The sequence below is a fragment of the Protopterus annectens genome, chromosome 10.part0 (genome assembly GCF_019279795.1).
Source record: "Protopterus annectens isolate FY-2018-M chromosome 10.part0, PAN1.0, whole genome shotgun sequence".
In the NCBI taxonomy this organism is placed as follows: Eukaryota; Metazoa; Chordata; order Ceratodontiformes; family Protopteridae; genus Protopterus; species Protopterus annectens.
The window spans coordinates 859,529,066-859,546,407 of record NC_056744.1 but is presented as its reverse complement, the minus strand read 5'-3'; the positions used below and the strand labels follow the sequence as shown (position 1 = coordinate 859,546,407).

General features: G+C 43.7%; 1 protein-coding gene across 3 annotated transcripts in view; it reads left to right on the top strand.

Annotated features, from left to right (window-relative positions):
* The window catches only part of LOC122813371 (bromodomain-containing protein 3-like), a 1,265,442-nt gene that overhangs the window by 366,566 nt on the left and 881,534 nt on the right, over nucleotides 1-17,342 (top strand). For 2 of the 3 annotated variants that reach the window (XM_044085658.1, XM_044085657.1), the window contains one exon: nucleotides 5,954-6,240. In XM_044085658.1, the coding sequence (XP_043941593.1) occupies nucleotides 6,049-6,240 (192 nt within the window). In that variant the 5' untranslated portion in view covers nucleotides 5,954-6,048. The remainder of the gene's footprint in view (nucleotides 1-5,953; nucleotides 6,241-17,342) is intronic. The other variant, XM_044085659.1, reaches the window with a different exon arrangement.

Sequence of the window (17,342 nt, the reverse complement as noted above, 5' to 3'; positions counted from 1 at the left end):
CTTGATCAAAGAAGCGAGTGACATGTTGAAGGATCCTACGGCTGCGGGTTTTCAGGACAAGATGAACACTCAGCTGGCTACCCTGAACTCCATAGCTAACTCCTCCATGCGCCTCCTCTCTTATGCGGCTGATGGAGCGAGCAGGGCCGCAGGGACAGGTGTGGCCTTACGCAGGCATGCCTGGATGCGGCTATGCAACTTTGCGGACCCCTTTAAAACGTCATTCACTAATTCCCGTTTGATGGATCATCTCTTTTTGTCCGCAACTGAAAGAAACCCTGCCTAGGTGCGTGACCGATGGCAAGACTCTTTCTGCCGTCGAGTCCGTTTCTCCACTCCTTCTAGGCCTTACCCCAAAGGCCAGAAAAGTGGAAAAATGTGGTTCATAAACAATCTCAAGGGACTTCGCCTGACGACAGAGTCGGTTCCCGCCAGAGGCAGAGGGGGAACAACAATGGTAGACGCCGCCCTAGAGGCAGGGGGTCCAGAACCAGGGCAATCGAGAAGCCTTCTCTGATAAGCCCTTTCAGCATCCCTGAGGTGTTGCCCGACTGCCCACCTTCGGAGGCATTCGGGGGAAGATTGTCTCTGTACCCAGAAGCCTGGCTATCCCTGACTCAAGACAAATGGGTACAGTCCATCATTTCCGAAGGCTATTCCATTCCCTTTGTTCGCATTCCAAACCAATCAAAAAAATCCCTTCCAGATGTTCCACCCGCTCAAAGGGATCTTGCAGCTTTGGAAATTTCAAAGCTGCTTGCAAAAAGAGCAATACAGCCAGTTCCAGCAGACCAGCAAGGATCCGGAATCTACTCCAGGTTCTTTTAGTTCCAAAGAAAACAGGGGACTGGAGACCAATTTTGGATCTCAGTATCTTGAACAAGTCAGTCAAGAAAACAAGATTTCGGATGGTCACGCTGCAGTCCATCCTTCCCCTATTGGGAAAGGGAAACTGGATGTGCTCTATAGACCTTCAGGATGCGTACTATCACATAAAAATGAACAGACGCTCCAGAAGATTCCTCCGCTTCAGGCTGGGAACCAGTCATTTTCAATTCAGGGCCCTGCCCTTTGGTCTCACCACTGCCCCCGGTGTTTACCAAATGCATGGCAGTGGTAGCTTCTCACCTGAGACGTCAAGGATTCCAGGTGTTTCCATATTTGGACGACTGGCTCCTCACAGCTCCCACCAAGCATCTTCTTCTATTGGCCAGGGACTACACCTTTCGCATTTGTCAAAATTTAGGCATTTCAATAAATTGCGAAAAGTCTGTTTTGTCGCCTTGTCGTACTATTACCTTCATAGGCAAATCTAGACACAGTCAACATGTCTGCGAGACTAACAGATCAGAGAATAACAGACATACACAAACTGGTCTCGCTCCTCTTCAGCAGCAACAGAATCAAAGCCAGATTAGTTCTGAAAGTGTTGGGGATTATGGCGGCTGCCATACCTCTGCTTCCATTAGCCAGATTCCACATGAGAATCCTTCAATGGATGCTCTTCATGCAATGGTCATACCAGCAACTTCCGATGTCCCACACCATCATGATTACGCAAACATGCAGAAATCATCTTCTGTGGTGGATGTCTTCCCTCAGCTCTTGTTGGGAAGACCTTTGTCCCTTCCTCCGGTTGCTACTCTGACAACGGACGCCTCCCTGATCGGGTGGGGGGGGGCATTATCAGGGCAGAACTGTCCAGGGCACATGGCAACCAGACGAATGCCACTTGCACATAAATGTTCTAGAGATGAGAGCAGTGTTTTTAGCGTTGCAAGCCCTTCAAGACTCTCTTCCCCTGGGAACGATAGCAATCCAGACGGACAATATGTCTGTAGTGTGGTATATCAACAAACAAGGCGGAACCAGGTCCTACCCCTTGTGTCGAGAAGCACTCAGACTGTGGCAATGGGCGATTTCTTCTCAGTGGTTTCTGATAGCAACGCACATCCCCGGGAAGTCCAATCAAATCGCGGACAAATTGAGCAGAGCTATCCTCATACCTCACGAGTGATCTCTGAAAGACTCTGTTGTGAGAGAAATTTTTCTCAAGTGGGGTCAGCCTTGCTGCGACCTTTTTGCTACTCCCCAAAACAGCAAGTGCAGAGATTATTTCACCCTATTCCCTTTACCAGGCCAACCCAACAGAGACGCTCTAGTCCAAGTTTGGCCCCCGGGACTTCTGTATGCATTTCCTCCCTTCCCACTAATCTCTCAAGTGATACAGAAAGCTATCGCTCAGAAGGCCTCGTTGATCCTCATTGCTCCTTACTGGCCTCGACAGGTTTGGTTCCCCTTTCTTCATCATTTTCTGTTGGAGCGACCCTGGCATCTGGACCTAGTTCCATATCTTTTGATCCATCAGTCGGGTCAGTTTCATCGCTCCCTTCCCTCTCTGAACCTCACTGCTTGGTTCCTCCAGTTCCAACCTTAGCCAGGCTTCCTCAAATATCTCACTCTGTCCGAGATATTTTGATAGCTTCCCATAAATCTTCCACTCGAAAGATTTATTTGAGTAAGTGGAAACGTTTCGCCCATTGGGCTCAAGGAAGGGACATAGATCCTTTCACTGCTTCCATCCAAATGGACCTTGATTTCCTAGCTGAACTCTTCCATGCAGGTTCATCTCCTTCTACTCTTAAAGTTCAACTGGCAGCTATTTCTAACTTTCATGTGGGCATTTCAGAGTCTGCCATAATGTCCCACAAGATTTGCAAAGCCTTTTTGAAAGGAGTTTTTCTACTCAGACCTCCTATAAGAAATCCTCCTCCTCCTTGGGACCTAAATTTAGTTCTTAGTTCTTTGATTCTCCCCCCTTTCGAACCTGCAGCCTCCTGTTCTTTAAAATTGCCATCATGGAAGACTCTCTTTCTGGTAGCTATTACTTCAGCTAGAAGAGTTTCAGAACTTCATGCACTCAGCTGTCGACCTCCTTATCTGTTGTTCCATAAGGACAGGGTATCTTTACGAACCAACCCGTCCTTTTTACCTAAGATAGCCTCGGCGTCTAACCTTAATCAAAGCATTGATCTCCCTGTGTTTTTTCCAGAATATTCTAATAGGTCTGAACAAAAATTGCATTGGCTAGATGTTCATAGTCAGTTAAGGTACTATTTGGATAGAACCAAACAATTCAGAAAATCTGACCAGCTGTTTGTCTCCTATGCAGAAGGCAGAAGGCAGAAAGGGACTTTCAGTTTCAAAGGTATCATTATCTAGATGGCTAACATCTCTGATTTCCCTTGTTTATGAAATTAGACACCAAAAGCTGCCTAACAAACCTAAAGCCCATTCCACCAGAGCTTTGGCTACTTCTATAGCCTTCCAAGACAGACTGCCTATTGACACCATTTGTGCAGCGACTACTTGGGCTACACCTCACACTTTCATTTCTCATTATAAGTTGGATTTAGCTTCTAGGCATAGAGCTAACTTTGGTTCCACTGTTCTCAAGAGATTGTTCCGTTAGGCCACCTGGGACAAGGTGCTAGGGACGCGGTCCCATCCAGCAAGAATGAAGGCGAGATAGACAACTTAACATATAGAAGTTATGTTCTTACCATAACGTTCCATGTTAGTTGTCTTCTTCTCGCTTCTTCTTAAGGCCCCACCCTCCTTCCCCTGGCCTGGACAGACCTAGAGGAGTTTTGATTGTGACCTCTCTTTCTACCACCTCTTACTTTAGGTATATGCTACTGTGCATATTTTCCTGGATCAGGATGTAGGTCACCCTTCTCTTCTCCCTGGTTTATAGAGGTGGACTTTGTTTATAGTTATTCTGTTACTATTATAAGCTGGGCCTAGCTTACAAACGAGATCTGAGGTAACTCACGCCTGGCATTGTGGGATATAAGGGGAGCCTCGAGCCGGTGGAACCAACTCTCAAGCTTTTAGAGTGGCCGAGTCGGAGCCGAGGTCGGCTCCGAACCCATCCAGCAAGAAGAAGGCGAGAAGAAGACAACTAACATGGAACGTTATGGTAAGAACATAACTTCTATTTTTTTCCCCTCTGGATGTGCATAGGTTCATAGGTAGGTACTAGGCTATCGGCCCAAGGGCCTACGTAAGCCTAGCCAGCAGGGTTCCATAGCTTACACCACCCAAGAAAGTTATTTTCCTGTGCCACTGTCCAGCAGAGAGACAGAAGTGATCCCCGGGGTGTATTTCCTATTTCCCATCCACTCATCAAGATTTTTCTTGGAGTGCAAATGAAGAACTTTGCTTGATATAGATGGGTAGCTTGTTCCAGAGTATAGGAAGTCTCTGGGACAGGAATCTATCCCTCCAACGTGTCCTGTTTATTGTGGTGACAAGGTTTAGGTCCCTAGAGCGTGTAACTCGGAGGGATTGGGATTTCTTTAGGTGTAGCATGTCCAACAGCTCTGGGTTTGACATAGCTTTATATGTTAGGCAGAGATCACCTCGGAGTAGGCAATATGCTACGGAGTAAAGCTGGAGTTTTTTGAGGCGGTCAGTGTAGGGCATTTGTTAGAGGCCAGTAATCCTCTCTGTGAGGTACTTGTTTGGCCTTTCCACCTGCTGCAGATGTCTTGAGGTACATTCCAAAAGGGGCGTTGTACTGTATAATGGGTCTGAGTGACGAGTAGAGGGGAACAATGACCTCTTTTTTCCTGGATGAGAACCTTTTTACGATGAGGTGTGCCACGTAGGAGGACTTCCTGACTACTGTGGCGATGTGACTATCAAAGGAGTGGCTTCTGTCCACCTGGGTCCCAAGGTATCTTATCACGCATTTGGTGTTAAGTAGATTGCTGCCTATGTGGTAGTTCATGGGTACAGAGTTTTTACCCAAGGGGATGACACTGCACTTTTTGGCATTGAGCATGAGGCCATGGCTCTGACACCAGGCATCTGTCTCAGTGAGGCCCTTCTGTAGGATATCCACATCATTTGGGGACTTGACTATGGCTCCTAGTTTGCAGTCATCTGCGAACTTCGTTAGCCAGAGGCCTTCTGTGTTAGCCTGTACTTCATAGAAGTAGATACCAAACAGGAGAGGTCCCAAGACGGAACCTTGTGGTACTCCACTCGTCACTGCTTTGAGGTCAGATTGGGAGTCTGCAACTTTTACAGTGTGGGTGTCAGTGAGCCAGTTGGCAACCCATCTTGTGACACAGGGATTTATACCTAGTTTAGCGAGTTTAGCTATAATTCCAGAATGGGGGATGGTGTCGAAAACCTTGGCAAGGTCAAGATAGGTTGTGTTAACCAACTTACCCTCATCCACGGCTTTGGTGACTGCCTCAAAGAAGTCGATCAGGTTTAGGAGGCATGATCTGCCTTTCACAAACCCGAACTGGGTGGGATGAAGAGTTTGGAGGTTACCAATGTCTTTGTTTGAGTTCCATGGCCTTGCAGACTAGGCTCGTCAGGCTAATACGTCGATAGTTCCCAGGATAATGTTCTCCTTTTTACTGATGTGGCTGTAGTTCTTCAGGGGCACTTCAGTTGTGGAAATGGATGTTTGTACATCTAGTCAACAATGCTAGAAGGATGTGAAGGCTTTGGTATACTGGCTGGATGTTAGGCTGTCCGTGGCAGTAGATCTTACAGGTTATGGATACTGCAACAGTGAAAAGGACATCTGTTAAGATTTTACACAACTGTACTTCATGTAGTTAGGACTTGTACAACTGTATTTTGTAGCATACATTTATATTTGTGTGTTTATTGTGACATGCTTGTGTACGCCGAGTTATTTGTATATCCATTGGGCTAATTCATGACAGCTTTTGCATGTATGAATGTATAAAGTGTTTACTGCTTTCCATTTCTCAGCTTTGGGCACGATGATTGCTTTCTGTTATAACAAGTACTTCACACAATTATATTCTTGTTTGCAGTGCTGCAGACATTTAATTAGTGTGTAATGTATTTATGGTGCTTTTGCATTTCCTTTGGCTTTTATGTCCAAATTTATATTTTGCAGATCAGAAATGCCTTTCCTTGATGGTAAAGGAGCTTTGTTTGTGCATTTTTTCTCTGAATTAAGGAACTTCCCACCATTGCTGAAGTAATTTAAAAATGTGCGATATTAAAGGGCTGCAGCAGACTATAGTTAACCCTTCTCCACCAGATTACTTGAATCCCAGAAGACCTGGACGTTTGACAAACCAGCTTCAATATTTGCGGAAAGTAGTGATGCCAGCTGTATGGAGACACAATTTTTCCTGGCCTTTCCAACAACCTGTAGATGCTGTAAAGCTGAATATTCCTGTAAGAATTTTTGTATATAAATTTAAACGCTACGATACAGTATGAGCATGTATTCCATGTGATGAATGTTGAATGAAGCATTTGCTTTGTACTGCTGCCTTTCTTGGTTAGTTTTTATAGATAAATATATAGGTCAACCACTGGTAAAGTTTCAACTGTGAAGTTGAAGTGCACACTATGCTTCCTTTTTTCAGTAAATAAAAATGTAAAATGTAAAATTCTAGACTACATATTTAATTTTGCCAGTGGCCCTGAGAATTCCATTTTTCCAAAGAAGACTGACAATTGCATTTAAAATTTTAATAGAGAAAAAAAAATTAATGAACTTAAAAATGGAGTGTAAGGAGTTGCATGCTTTGTAAAATAAGTATAGACATGGCTTTCAAAGCTCACACTCCTCTTCGCTGAGAAGCAAATGGCCTGTTGCAGTGATTTTGTTTTGTTTTGGTATGGGAAGTTCAGGGTGTTTATGCAAGCAGTTGTCGGTGTTTTTCATTTATTAACTTACTCCAACCACTGGCAGTGATCTATCCAATATAGTCTACAGCACCTTACCTCAAGTGTTTGCTTTCATATATACATGTATGGTTAAAGCTGTTCAAATGCAGCTTGACACAGCCAAGCACTCATCTGTAGCTTATCATACTTTTCTGCAAGTGTTGCCATTGCATTGGACCAGACTCTTTCCCTTCCACAAGATGGATGAACAGCTGCCCCCCCCCACCCCCACTCAGTCCAACCATCTCATGCCTTTGAGCCATTTGGCTCATATTAAAGACTCTATCTTTCAGCACCGTGGAGCCAGCCATCAGAAAAGTCTCTTAAGCTAATAAGTTACCAGAGACTGGTTGCTGACTTCCATAGCAGAAAATTTATTGCAACTACCATTGGCCTCATTATTGAGGGTATTTGGCTAGTCTTACTAGTACAGACTGCAAATAGAAAAGGGGCCAACAAATACCCTTAAAATAAGTTTAGGGTAGCAATGAATAGAAGAGCTGTTGTGGGTGGAAAGATTGCCTTGGTGTACAGTGAAAAGTTCACATCAGGGTGTATCAGAAGTCTTTTGAAATGGATTGGAGCAGTGACCGTTAAGGTAGATAACTTTGAGCAAATGGTTCAAAGCCAGGAATCGGGAATGAAACCTGGTAATGAAAGAATGCTACTTGGAGTAAGAAACACAATACTAATGCCCATGGCACCAGCTGTAGACTGAAAGTTGGAATTTCCTGTACTAGACCGTAAACAGGACTTTCTCAACATTTAATATATCTAGTAATAAATATATCAATGATGAGTAATTACTTGGAAGTGATTGACCAGGGCTAAGAAATGCATTCAGATCACTTTTTCTCATTTAATATACAACATTGCAGGGTTGTTTTAAAGAGTAAATAGCCGAGGTATTTAAATAGAGGACCGACTGACCATCCAGTACCCCTCAGACCCCAGAGACAGACATGAGAGAACACTGGAGTCCTACCCAGCCACAGTACAACTCCCAGGGCTCATATCACCAGAGCCCAGTACACATGAGCAGGAGTCATCACAACAGTTACAACTGTAGCCAGAGGTAAAGCCCTTTGAGGTTCTAGAGAGAAGTGAACAACCATCTGAACTGAAGAGGGAGAACCAGAGCAACTGGAGGAAGAAGCAATAGACGGGCAAGAAAGTTGAGGTACCTTTGGAACAACAACTATCCATCAGGGTCACGAGCCTGCAGATGGAATTAGCCCCTAGGCTCTCGGATCATTCGAAGAAACCACGGGGAGCACTTGAATAAAAAGTGCTTAACAGAGGACTTGCATCCATACCTCAGGGAAGGAACGATGAGAGACGGGCCTTCATTGATTTAGATCTGTATGTGAGAAAGTTGAATTTGAAACTTGTATTTTACAAGGAAAAAAACATGGAGAAAGGTAAACCCATTGAATAACAAAATTAAAAGAGACTGCACTTTTTTCTCCCACTGCATCCCACACTTGCAGCCTTAAAGATGAAATGCAAGCTTGACATAAGAAAGGCTCTCAAAAAAAAAAAAAATCAAAACACAAGTTTTATAATATTTCAAAGGATGAGATATTAGCAATTACGAATTTGAGCAATGTTAGAACTTAAACGTGTTATGAAGGCTGGCAAGGGTGGGGGCATATTTGTTTGATACTGAATTATATAATGAAAATAGAAAACATGCTGTGAACATGCTCGTTCTAAGCATTCCTTTGAGGAGGTTAAAACTGCACATGTAGAATGGAAAGATAAGCTAACCACAGTACTTAATGAAGAACTTTAATGAAAGCTTTGAGTATTTGAATACTTCTCACCCTAAGTTACTTAATTTTTTCAGGATTCCCAAACCCCATAACAATAGGGAAGACTCACCTTACAGACCTGTTTTTGCAAGTGGAGTTTCTATATCGGAGGCCACTGCCATATACTTAGAATTTATTTTTCTGCCTTTTGTTGAAAAGAATTCCTCTTTTATTTTAGATTTTCTTGATTTTTAAGAAAAATAAGTGTGTATGTAAATGAACAAAGCATTTTGGTAAATACTGATGTTGATGCCCTGTACACTGTTACCACATATATACTGTATTGAAGCAGCGACTGAGGGCTTATAGCAGAAGGAACAATGCCACAGAAGGGCAAACTGAATGCTGGGAAAGTTAGTAAAATTGGTGGTGAGTTTTTTTTCAGGTTCAGCGGCCAGGCTTACAAACAAACGAGGGAGATAGCCATGGATGCAGTTATGGCCCCTAACCTGGCCATTGTAGCCTTAGGCAAGTGGGAGGTGGAATGTATACTGCAAAGTGAATACCAGAGTTTTATGACCAGATACTTTGCTTTATTGATGTATTCAAAGTCTGGCAAGGTGAGAAATGTAAACTCACTGGGTTTATCCATTACATCAATAACTCCACTTCGTTTCTGAAATTTGCATGTTCCATCAATTCTGAGTCCATGCATTTCCTTTAACTGTCAGTATTGATAAAGACCAGAAAAACTGGCAACTTCTACAGGAAACCAGCAAGAGTTAACTACTGACTTCACAGAGATAGTATGCATCTAGTAAAAACTAAGCACAATGTAATAAAACCACAAGACTACAAATTAGCGCACATTACCACAGATTTGACCCCTTTTCTCAAAAATATAAATGATCTTGAAAATGATTTCTTAACCTGAGGATACGAATCAAACGTGTTGCATATGATCCTGGATCCCATTAGAGATTGTAAAACTAACAGTAACTCTGTGTGGAATAGGCCTTTTGGTAGAATTATGCAACGAGGATACCTTGACCCAAAAGAAGAGAAAATTTAAGGACAGTTGCGTTCTAACTTACACTTGAGATTTCAGTACAATTAAAGCCATTATTAAGGAGAACTGAGCCATCATCACTGACAATCAGCTTCTTGTAAGAGTTTTAGATCATCCTACTTTTGTATATAAAAAGAGCTGAAACATGCATAGCTTTGAGAAAAACAAAAATAAGGAACACCAGGATGGCATGAGCACTAAAATCTGTGCGCCACCTAACTGCAGTTTTTGTGAATACTTGGAGTGTGACACATTTGAGTGGCCCCATCCTAAAAAATGGTGATTAAATCTTTAGCAGGCGGTAACTGTAATGTTGAAAAAGTTGTATATAGGTGTGTGTGTAATGACTATCCTGCATTTTATGTGAGTAAGATAATGAATAAATTGAAAAGGAAGATTTCAGATCATCTTTCTCATGTCAGACATAAATGCCAGAGGAATGCCTTATCCCAACACTTAGAACACCCCAGACATTCTGGTTTTAAATTTATCATTCTGGATTGTATGGAGATCGATGAGCTTGAAAGACACATCAGTGGTGTGTTGGAGAAAAAAGAACTATGCTGGCAGTTGAAGTTAAATGCATTCAGAAAACCAGGACTTAACCACTGTTGCTTTAGTGTGTGTATGTGTGTGTAGGGGTATAAGGGAAAAGATGGCAGGGCAGGAGGAGGGTTTAAGGATGGAGTGAATTGGGGACATTTGGGGTGCGTAAGAGTAGATGGGGGAGTTCTAGCCAGTGTGGAGATTGTAGCGAAAGACAGTGGTGAGAATTGTAGGATTGGTTAGCAGTGAACTGGCAACTTTGTTGTAGGTTGGTTCAAGCTTGGCCGTGAGAGGCTGGTTAAGATTGGAGAGGCATAGAGAAGGATGGGATAAAAGGCATTGGCAAGAGCAGGTCTTGATTCACTTGTGAGGTATTTTGTTTCTGCAAAACACTCCAAGTTTTTGATGTGTTCTCTATATACAGTTTAGTACATGTAGATCAGATGTAAGTTGGTTGTTAATGATTGCACCCAGTAACTTAATGTGTGTTTCAGTGTTTACTGCGAAGCCCCTGCACTGGTCTGGTAATCAAGGAGCCTCAATCCTCACCAGTAGCAGATGACAAGTGCTCACACAGTAAAGTACAATTTCCCTTAAGAGCACACAGAAATCAGTCTGGGGCTGGTTTCTCCCTATCCCCAATAAAACTCACTTGACACAGCTATAGGGTTGAGATCTCAGCTGAGTGGCCAAGCCAAAATGCCCAGCATCCTCTGTCCAGCCAGTGCCTCATGTCCCTGGCCAAGTAGCTGACGCACACTTTGAGATTTGATTTATACACAATCACACACCTGGTAAAGGCTGGCACAGGTGTAGCTATGACCCCTTCTGCCCAGACTATAAGGTAGTACCAGCTGCCACCAGCCACTGCTTAACTACTTTAAGGCTCTTACCAAAGGCTGCCCAGTCTTACTGTGTAATGTTACTATTAATCCAAATGGTAGTCTGACCAAGAGCAAGGCTATTTAGGGGTGGGCCTGTACATTGTCACCAAATACATATCCAGGTACTCTAAGAGCTTAAATTTGTCTCACAAATAGCCACAAAATAGGCTTAAATATATTTAATGATAAAAGAACAAGACAATACTCAAACACAGTAACTACAAAGTTCATAACCACAGTAAATATTTTAAAACATTGCAGGACAGTCTCAAATACAGAAAACATCTAAACTAATATTTACTATATTCCTGTCTATATCTAAAAGATACCATGCCCTAAATAACTTGCAGAGCAAGGCAAATGCAGATGATGGATGTTTCTAGGCCAACGACAAGATACAAAATGCCCTGTCTCTATCGGAGATAGTTCTTAAATTAATGCACACATTACTGCTGTGTTAGCCTGGATGACGTCACTCCGTCACCTGCCTTCAGTTCCCATGCTAACAAAAACTTAAAATGTAACAGAAATGTGAAAAATACATATCTGTCAGATGCTTGCTCAGAACTGGAAGTCGTAAAATACATTACGTTTGGAACCTAGTCATTATTTCTGTTTCAAGACGGTAGGAAAACCTCTGTAGCTCTAGACATTGTCTGCTTACTGAGAGATAACACAATCGTAAAACATCTTTCAACTTATTTTCTTGAAGTTTTGCAAGTTAACTCTGTATATTCCAGCTTCTACTATTAAAGCGTATATTTGCACAGATATATAGTGTATATACATTTCTATTCTTTTCCAGTAGGGTACACCGTCGTTTACATTCTTGAAGCTCAGAATACAACATACAGTTCAACACACACTTCTGTACCAGTAGTTTAATATGCACATAACATATTGTGTTCTTACATTTGTAAGACAAGCATATGAATCCTACTAATATTCACAAATGAGACACGACTATCCACAAAATTCCAGGTAGTTGGGCTGGCCGTGTCACATTTCTCCCTTCCCCGAAAACTCAAGCTAGTTTTTCAAGTGACCCTTGAGAAACGTTACCTGAGAAGGTGAACCTTTCTGGGAATACCTTACCCCATTCCCTGTCTTCAGAGCCCATCTACCTTGGCATTGCTAAACCCTCTGCGGTGCTGCACTGTCATATATGCTTGCAACCCTAGCCTCCACCTTAGTAACTTGGCATTTTGCTTGCTGGCTCGATGTAGCCATGTTAAGCGATTGTAGTCTGTAAGTACAGTGAATTTCCTTCCATATAGATAAAGCTGAAGTTTCTGCAGTGCCCACACTATGGCTAGGCATTCCTTTTCTACAGCTGCATAGCATTCCTCCCTGGGTTGGAGCTTAAGACTGAGCTAAACCACTGGGTGCTTATTTATCTTCCTCTGAAGAAACCTGGCTAGGTACAGCCCCTACACCATGGTTTGAAGCATCTACCTACCTGCACAACAAATTATTTGCTGTAATCTGCATTGGGTAACACAGGGGGGCCTGACAAAGCTGCTCTAAGCTTCTGGAATGCTTGCTCACATGCTGGAGTCCACACTACCTTATCTGGCCTGTTTTTCCTTGCGAGGTCTGTGAGGGGAGCAGCTATGGTACTATAACTGGGGATGAACTTTCCATAGTACCCAGCTATCCCTAATGTCCTCACCTGCTTTTTGGTAACAGGGGCAGGCCATGCCTGAATGGCTTCCACTTTGGTGGGTTCTAGCCTGATCTTATCACTCCCCACTCTGTCCCTGGTAGGAGACCTCTGCCATACCCACCTGACATTTGCTAGGCTTAATGGTCAGCCCTGCCCTCTGTAGTCTGCCCAGCACCTCCCAGGCATGCTGAAGGTGCTCTTGCCAGGAATGGTTGTAGATGGCAATATCATCTAGATAATTAAGGGCAAAATCTCCTGCTAGGATATGATCTACCAGCCTCTGGAAAGTCGCTGGGGCATTTTTCATCTCAAAGGGCATCTTTGTAACCTCATACAAGCCAAAAAGTCTCAAAGGCTGACCTCTCTCTCTAGCACTGGGAGTCAAGGGCACCTACCAGTAACCCTTGGTAAGATAATTCACCCCACCCAGCTGCTCTAGGGCTTCATCTGTGCTAGGCATGGGGTAAGCATCTGATTCCATATGACTATTTAATTTCCTGTAGTCCACACAGAACCTGGTGCTGCCATCCTTCTTTGGTACCAGCACCACTGGGGAGGCCCAGGGGCTGCTGGACTCCTGAATTATCCCTAGTTCCAAAATTTCCTACATCTCCTCCCTCAGTCTGTTTGACTCTGTCAGGCACCCTGTAAGGGGCTGTTAATAGGCCTTTGGGGTCCTGTATCCACATGGTGATGCACCCTGGTTTCCCAGTGAACATGCCCCCAAACTGCTGTAACACTGCTCGGATTTCTCGAACCTGGGTAGGGGATAACTGCTGGGACATAGCTACCCCTTCCACTGAGGTGTCAGTCCGAGCCTCACTGAGATCAGTCACCAGATCCCCCTCAGACGACTCCTGCAATCCACTGCAAATGCTCAATACAAGGACCTCCCTCTCATGGTAAGGTTTCATCATATTAACATGGTGCAATTTGTGCCCCTGCCTAGCAGTTCTACCATGTAGTTAACATCAGTGATTTCCTTGCCACCTTGTAGGGTCCCTCCCAAGCTGCCTGTAGCTTTTTGAGTCTGACAGGAGTGGGAACCATTACCTGCTGCCGTGCAGTATGCTTTCTAGCATTCCTGTCATACCAGACCTTTTTCTGATGTTGGGCTTCTGCGAGGTTCTCCTGGGCCAAGCCCATGAGTTCCCCGAGCCTTGTCCTAATATTTAGGACATATGCCACAACAGACTCTTTGTGGAGTTCACACTAATCCTCCCACTCATCTCAAATCATATCTAGAGGTCCCCTCACCCTATACCCATACAACATCTCAAAGGGTGAAAAGTCTGTGGATTCCTGGGGGAACCTCTCTGTAAGCAAACAGATGGGGCAAAATATTTGTCCCAATCCCTCTTAAACTGGTCTGCAAATGCCTGTAGCATTGTCTTGAGTGTAGAGTTTAACCTCTCAACAAGACCGTTAGTGTGGGGATGGTAGGGGGTGGTCTTTAGGTGCTTCACACCACAGTATTTCCACAGACAAGCCAGCAGGTCTGACATGAAACTGGCACCTCTGTCAGTCACTTTTTCTTTTGGAAAACCTACCCTGCTGAAAATCTCTAACAAAGCATTTGCCACCTTTTCTGCCTCAATGCAGGACTGAGCCACTGCCTCAGTATATCTGGCAGCATAATCTACTACCACTAGGATATAGTTTTTCCCTGTGGAACTTGGGGTACTCAGAGGCCCCACAATATCCATAGCTAACCTCTGAAATGGCTCCTCAATCACAGGCAAAGGCATCAAAGGAGCTTTCACTTTGTCTCCTGCCTTGCCTACCTTTTGGCACTGCTCACAGGTCCTGCAGTCCCCTGTTACATCTCTGGAAATCCCAGGCCAATAGAAGTTTTGCATAATATATGTCTTTGTACGCTTTATCCCCATATGACCTGCAAGGGGAATATCATGGGCTATGGCTAGAAGTGCCAGTCGGTAGGCTCTGGGCACTGCCAACTGCTGTATTCTGTCACCCTCTAGCCCTGCCTTAGGGGTGCACACTCTATACAGTAACCCTTTGTCCCAGTATACAGATTTCCCCTTCCCTTGAGAATCAGGTGCCTCACTAGCTACCTCCCTCAGGTCTTGTAATGTAAGGTCTGAGAACTGCATCTGCCTCCACCCTTTCCAATTCTCCTTCCACAGCAAGTTTGGTATTGTCTGACAGTGGTGCCTCATTGTCAGCCCAGATGCTACTACTCACTTCTGCCCTTGCAGTCACTCTGTCCAAGGGAACATCAGTACTCTCATGCAGTTGTGGCTCACCTTCCGTCTTGCTGGTACAGGGTAGCACCCTCCCTGAAGTAACCACCTCGCCATTTCTGGCTCTAAGTGTGCAGTCTGTCTGGGTCTGCCCCACGCTACCAGACCCAGATTCTTGTCTTCAAGCTTGCTTGCGTGTAACTGCATGCACATAGGATTACTGCATTATCAAAATCATTCCCTGTCAGGGCATCTGCATGGATGTCCTCAAACACACCTAATTGCTTGCTTCCTTTTCTACCCTAACAATGCCAACCAAGATACAGAATAAAGACTCTGTTCATATACCAAGCAACCAGTAGTAAAAATACAAACTCAGCAACACAACTTCAACAAAAAGCTGTTTAATAAGACAAAGCTTTCAGGTAAAAACCCTTCAGTGTACATAAAGCAGCAGATAACATCCCTTCCTTATATACAAAACACACAGACAGTAACTAAAGAATTAATCAATTAAGAAAATAATCACTTCTAAAAGCAACAACATTATGAATACAACATTAGGTCTCTTCCTGAACTATGCTCATTTATTGATCCCATTCTGAGTTTTTCATATCATAATTGCCCTAATCTACTTAATATACCTATCTATATCTAAAAGATGCTATGCCCTAAATAACTTGCTTATAGAGCAAGGCAAATGCAGGTGATGGATGTTTCTAGGTCCAAGACAAGATACGAAATGCCCAGTCTCTCTCTCTCTCTCTCTCTCTCTCTCTCTGTGTCTCTAAGAGTTCTTAAATGATCACATATTAATGCTGGGTTAGCCTGGATGACATCACTCTGTCCTCTACCTTCAGTTTTCAGGCTAACAGAAACTTAACAAAATTTACCATTTCTATGTGAAAAAATACACATCTCTCAGATGTCTCCTCAGAACTGGAAGTTGTAAAACAATTAGATGTCTACATTTGAAACCTAGTAATTATTTCTTTCAAGACTATAGGGAAACCTCTAGCTTTTAGACATTGTCTGCTTACCCGAGAGAGAACACAATCGTAAAACACACGACTATTTTCTTGACATTTTGCAGCTTAACTCTGTGTGTTCCAGATTCTACTATTAAAACATACATTTGCACAGGTGTGTAGTTTACATACATTTCTGTTCTTTTCCAGTAGGGTACACTGGTTACATTCTTGAAGCTCAGTACATATAACATACAGTTGAACACGCACTTCTGCACCAGTAGTTTAATATACACAACATATAGATGTTCGTGTTTCACTGTTGCAGTCCTAACCAATGGGTTATCTGGCTCCTGGTAGCCCCCAATCTGCCAGAATAATAAAGGTAAGTAAATATGACATTGGCTGTCGGTTGTAAAGGACGTCAGGAAGTCCAATACAAAAGGAGTCACCCAACGTCACTTCCTCAGTCTTCCTTCCCGCGGAGCCCGAAGCAGAAGCATTTTTGCACGAGTGCCGGTTGGCAGTTTACCTTTTTGGTTTCCGACTCCAAAGTTGAAGTCAACTACAGCCAAGTACACCATTGGGGATCCTCTTTTCTTGCCTTAACGAATGTCAGAAAAAGTCAATAACTGTCTTACCTGTGGAAAGCAGATTCCCATAGAGATTTTCATTTCTGTTGTATTATTTATTTAGGCCTTGACCACGACATTCCTAATTGTGACCTCTGTGCTTCCTTTAATCCACGTACTATTCATAGTCGGGCTAAGCTTGTAGCTAAGCAATTTGGAGTGTGGCCTAAGTTTGTCGGTATGGTGTCCTCTGGTCTTCAGGCTTCGGATATCCCTAAGAAGCGTAAGGACAAGGACCATGACATGCTTCAGAAGGTCAAGTCTTCATATGATAAGTTGATCGTCAGACCTACGGTAGCCAGTGAGGTGTTTTTGCAGCCCCTGCAGTCCATGGATTTTGAACCGCAGGCCTCGGTTGAGACCATTTCAGAGTCCCTTGGGTCTCTGGCTTCCATTTTGTCTTCTGACCTTCCGCCTATTGCCTCTTCAGCTGGATCAGGAGCTGCTAGGCTGGCTCCAGTGTCTGAAGCCTCTGTTCTTTGTTCGGACAGCAAGCTCATACCGACAACCTCTGCCACTATGGCGGTTGCCAGGCCTCCTGAGTCCTTCAGACTTGCAGGTAAATCTTCCAGTTGTAAGCCTGTGAAGAAACAGGCTCCAGTTTCCTCTTGTTCCCCTCATTCTCAAATGGTTAAAATGACTGATGACCTTTTGACTCTTATTAGGGGTTCACAGCCTCCTCCTTCAAAAAGGGGTAGGGATGCCTCAACTGAGGCTTTGTCTTATTCCGGGTCTGATACTTCTAGCATTTCTGCTGATGATGAGGAATTTTCTCAGGTTTTTTTCTCCTTTTGAGGATTCAGATGCAGAGGAATCCATTCCTTCTGCTTCTCCTCCAGAGGACTTCTCTTTTGGTGATACTTTGAATACTCTCAGGGAGC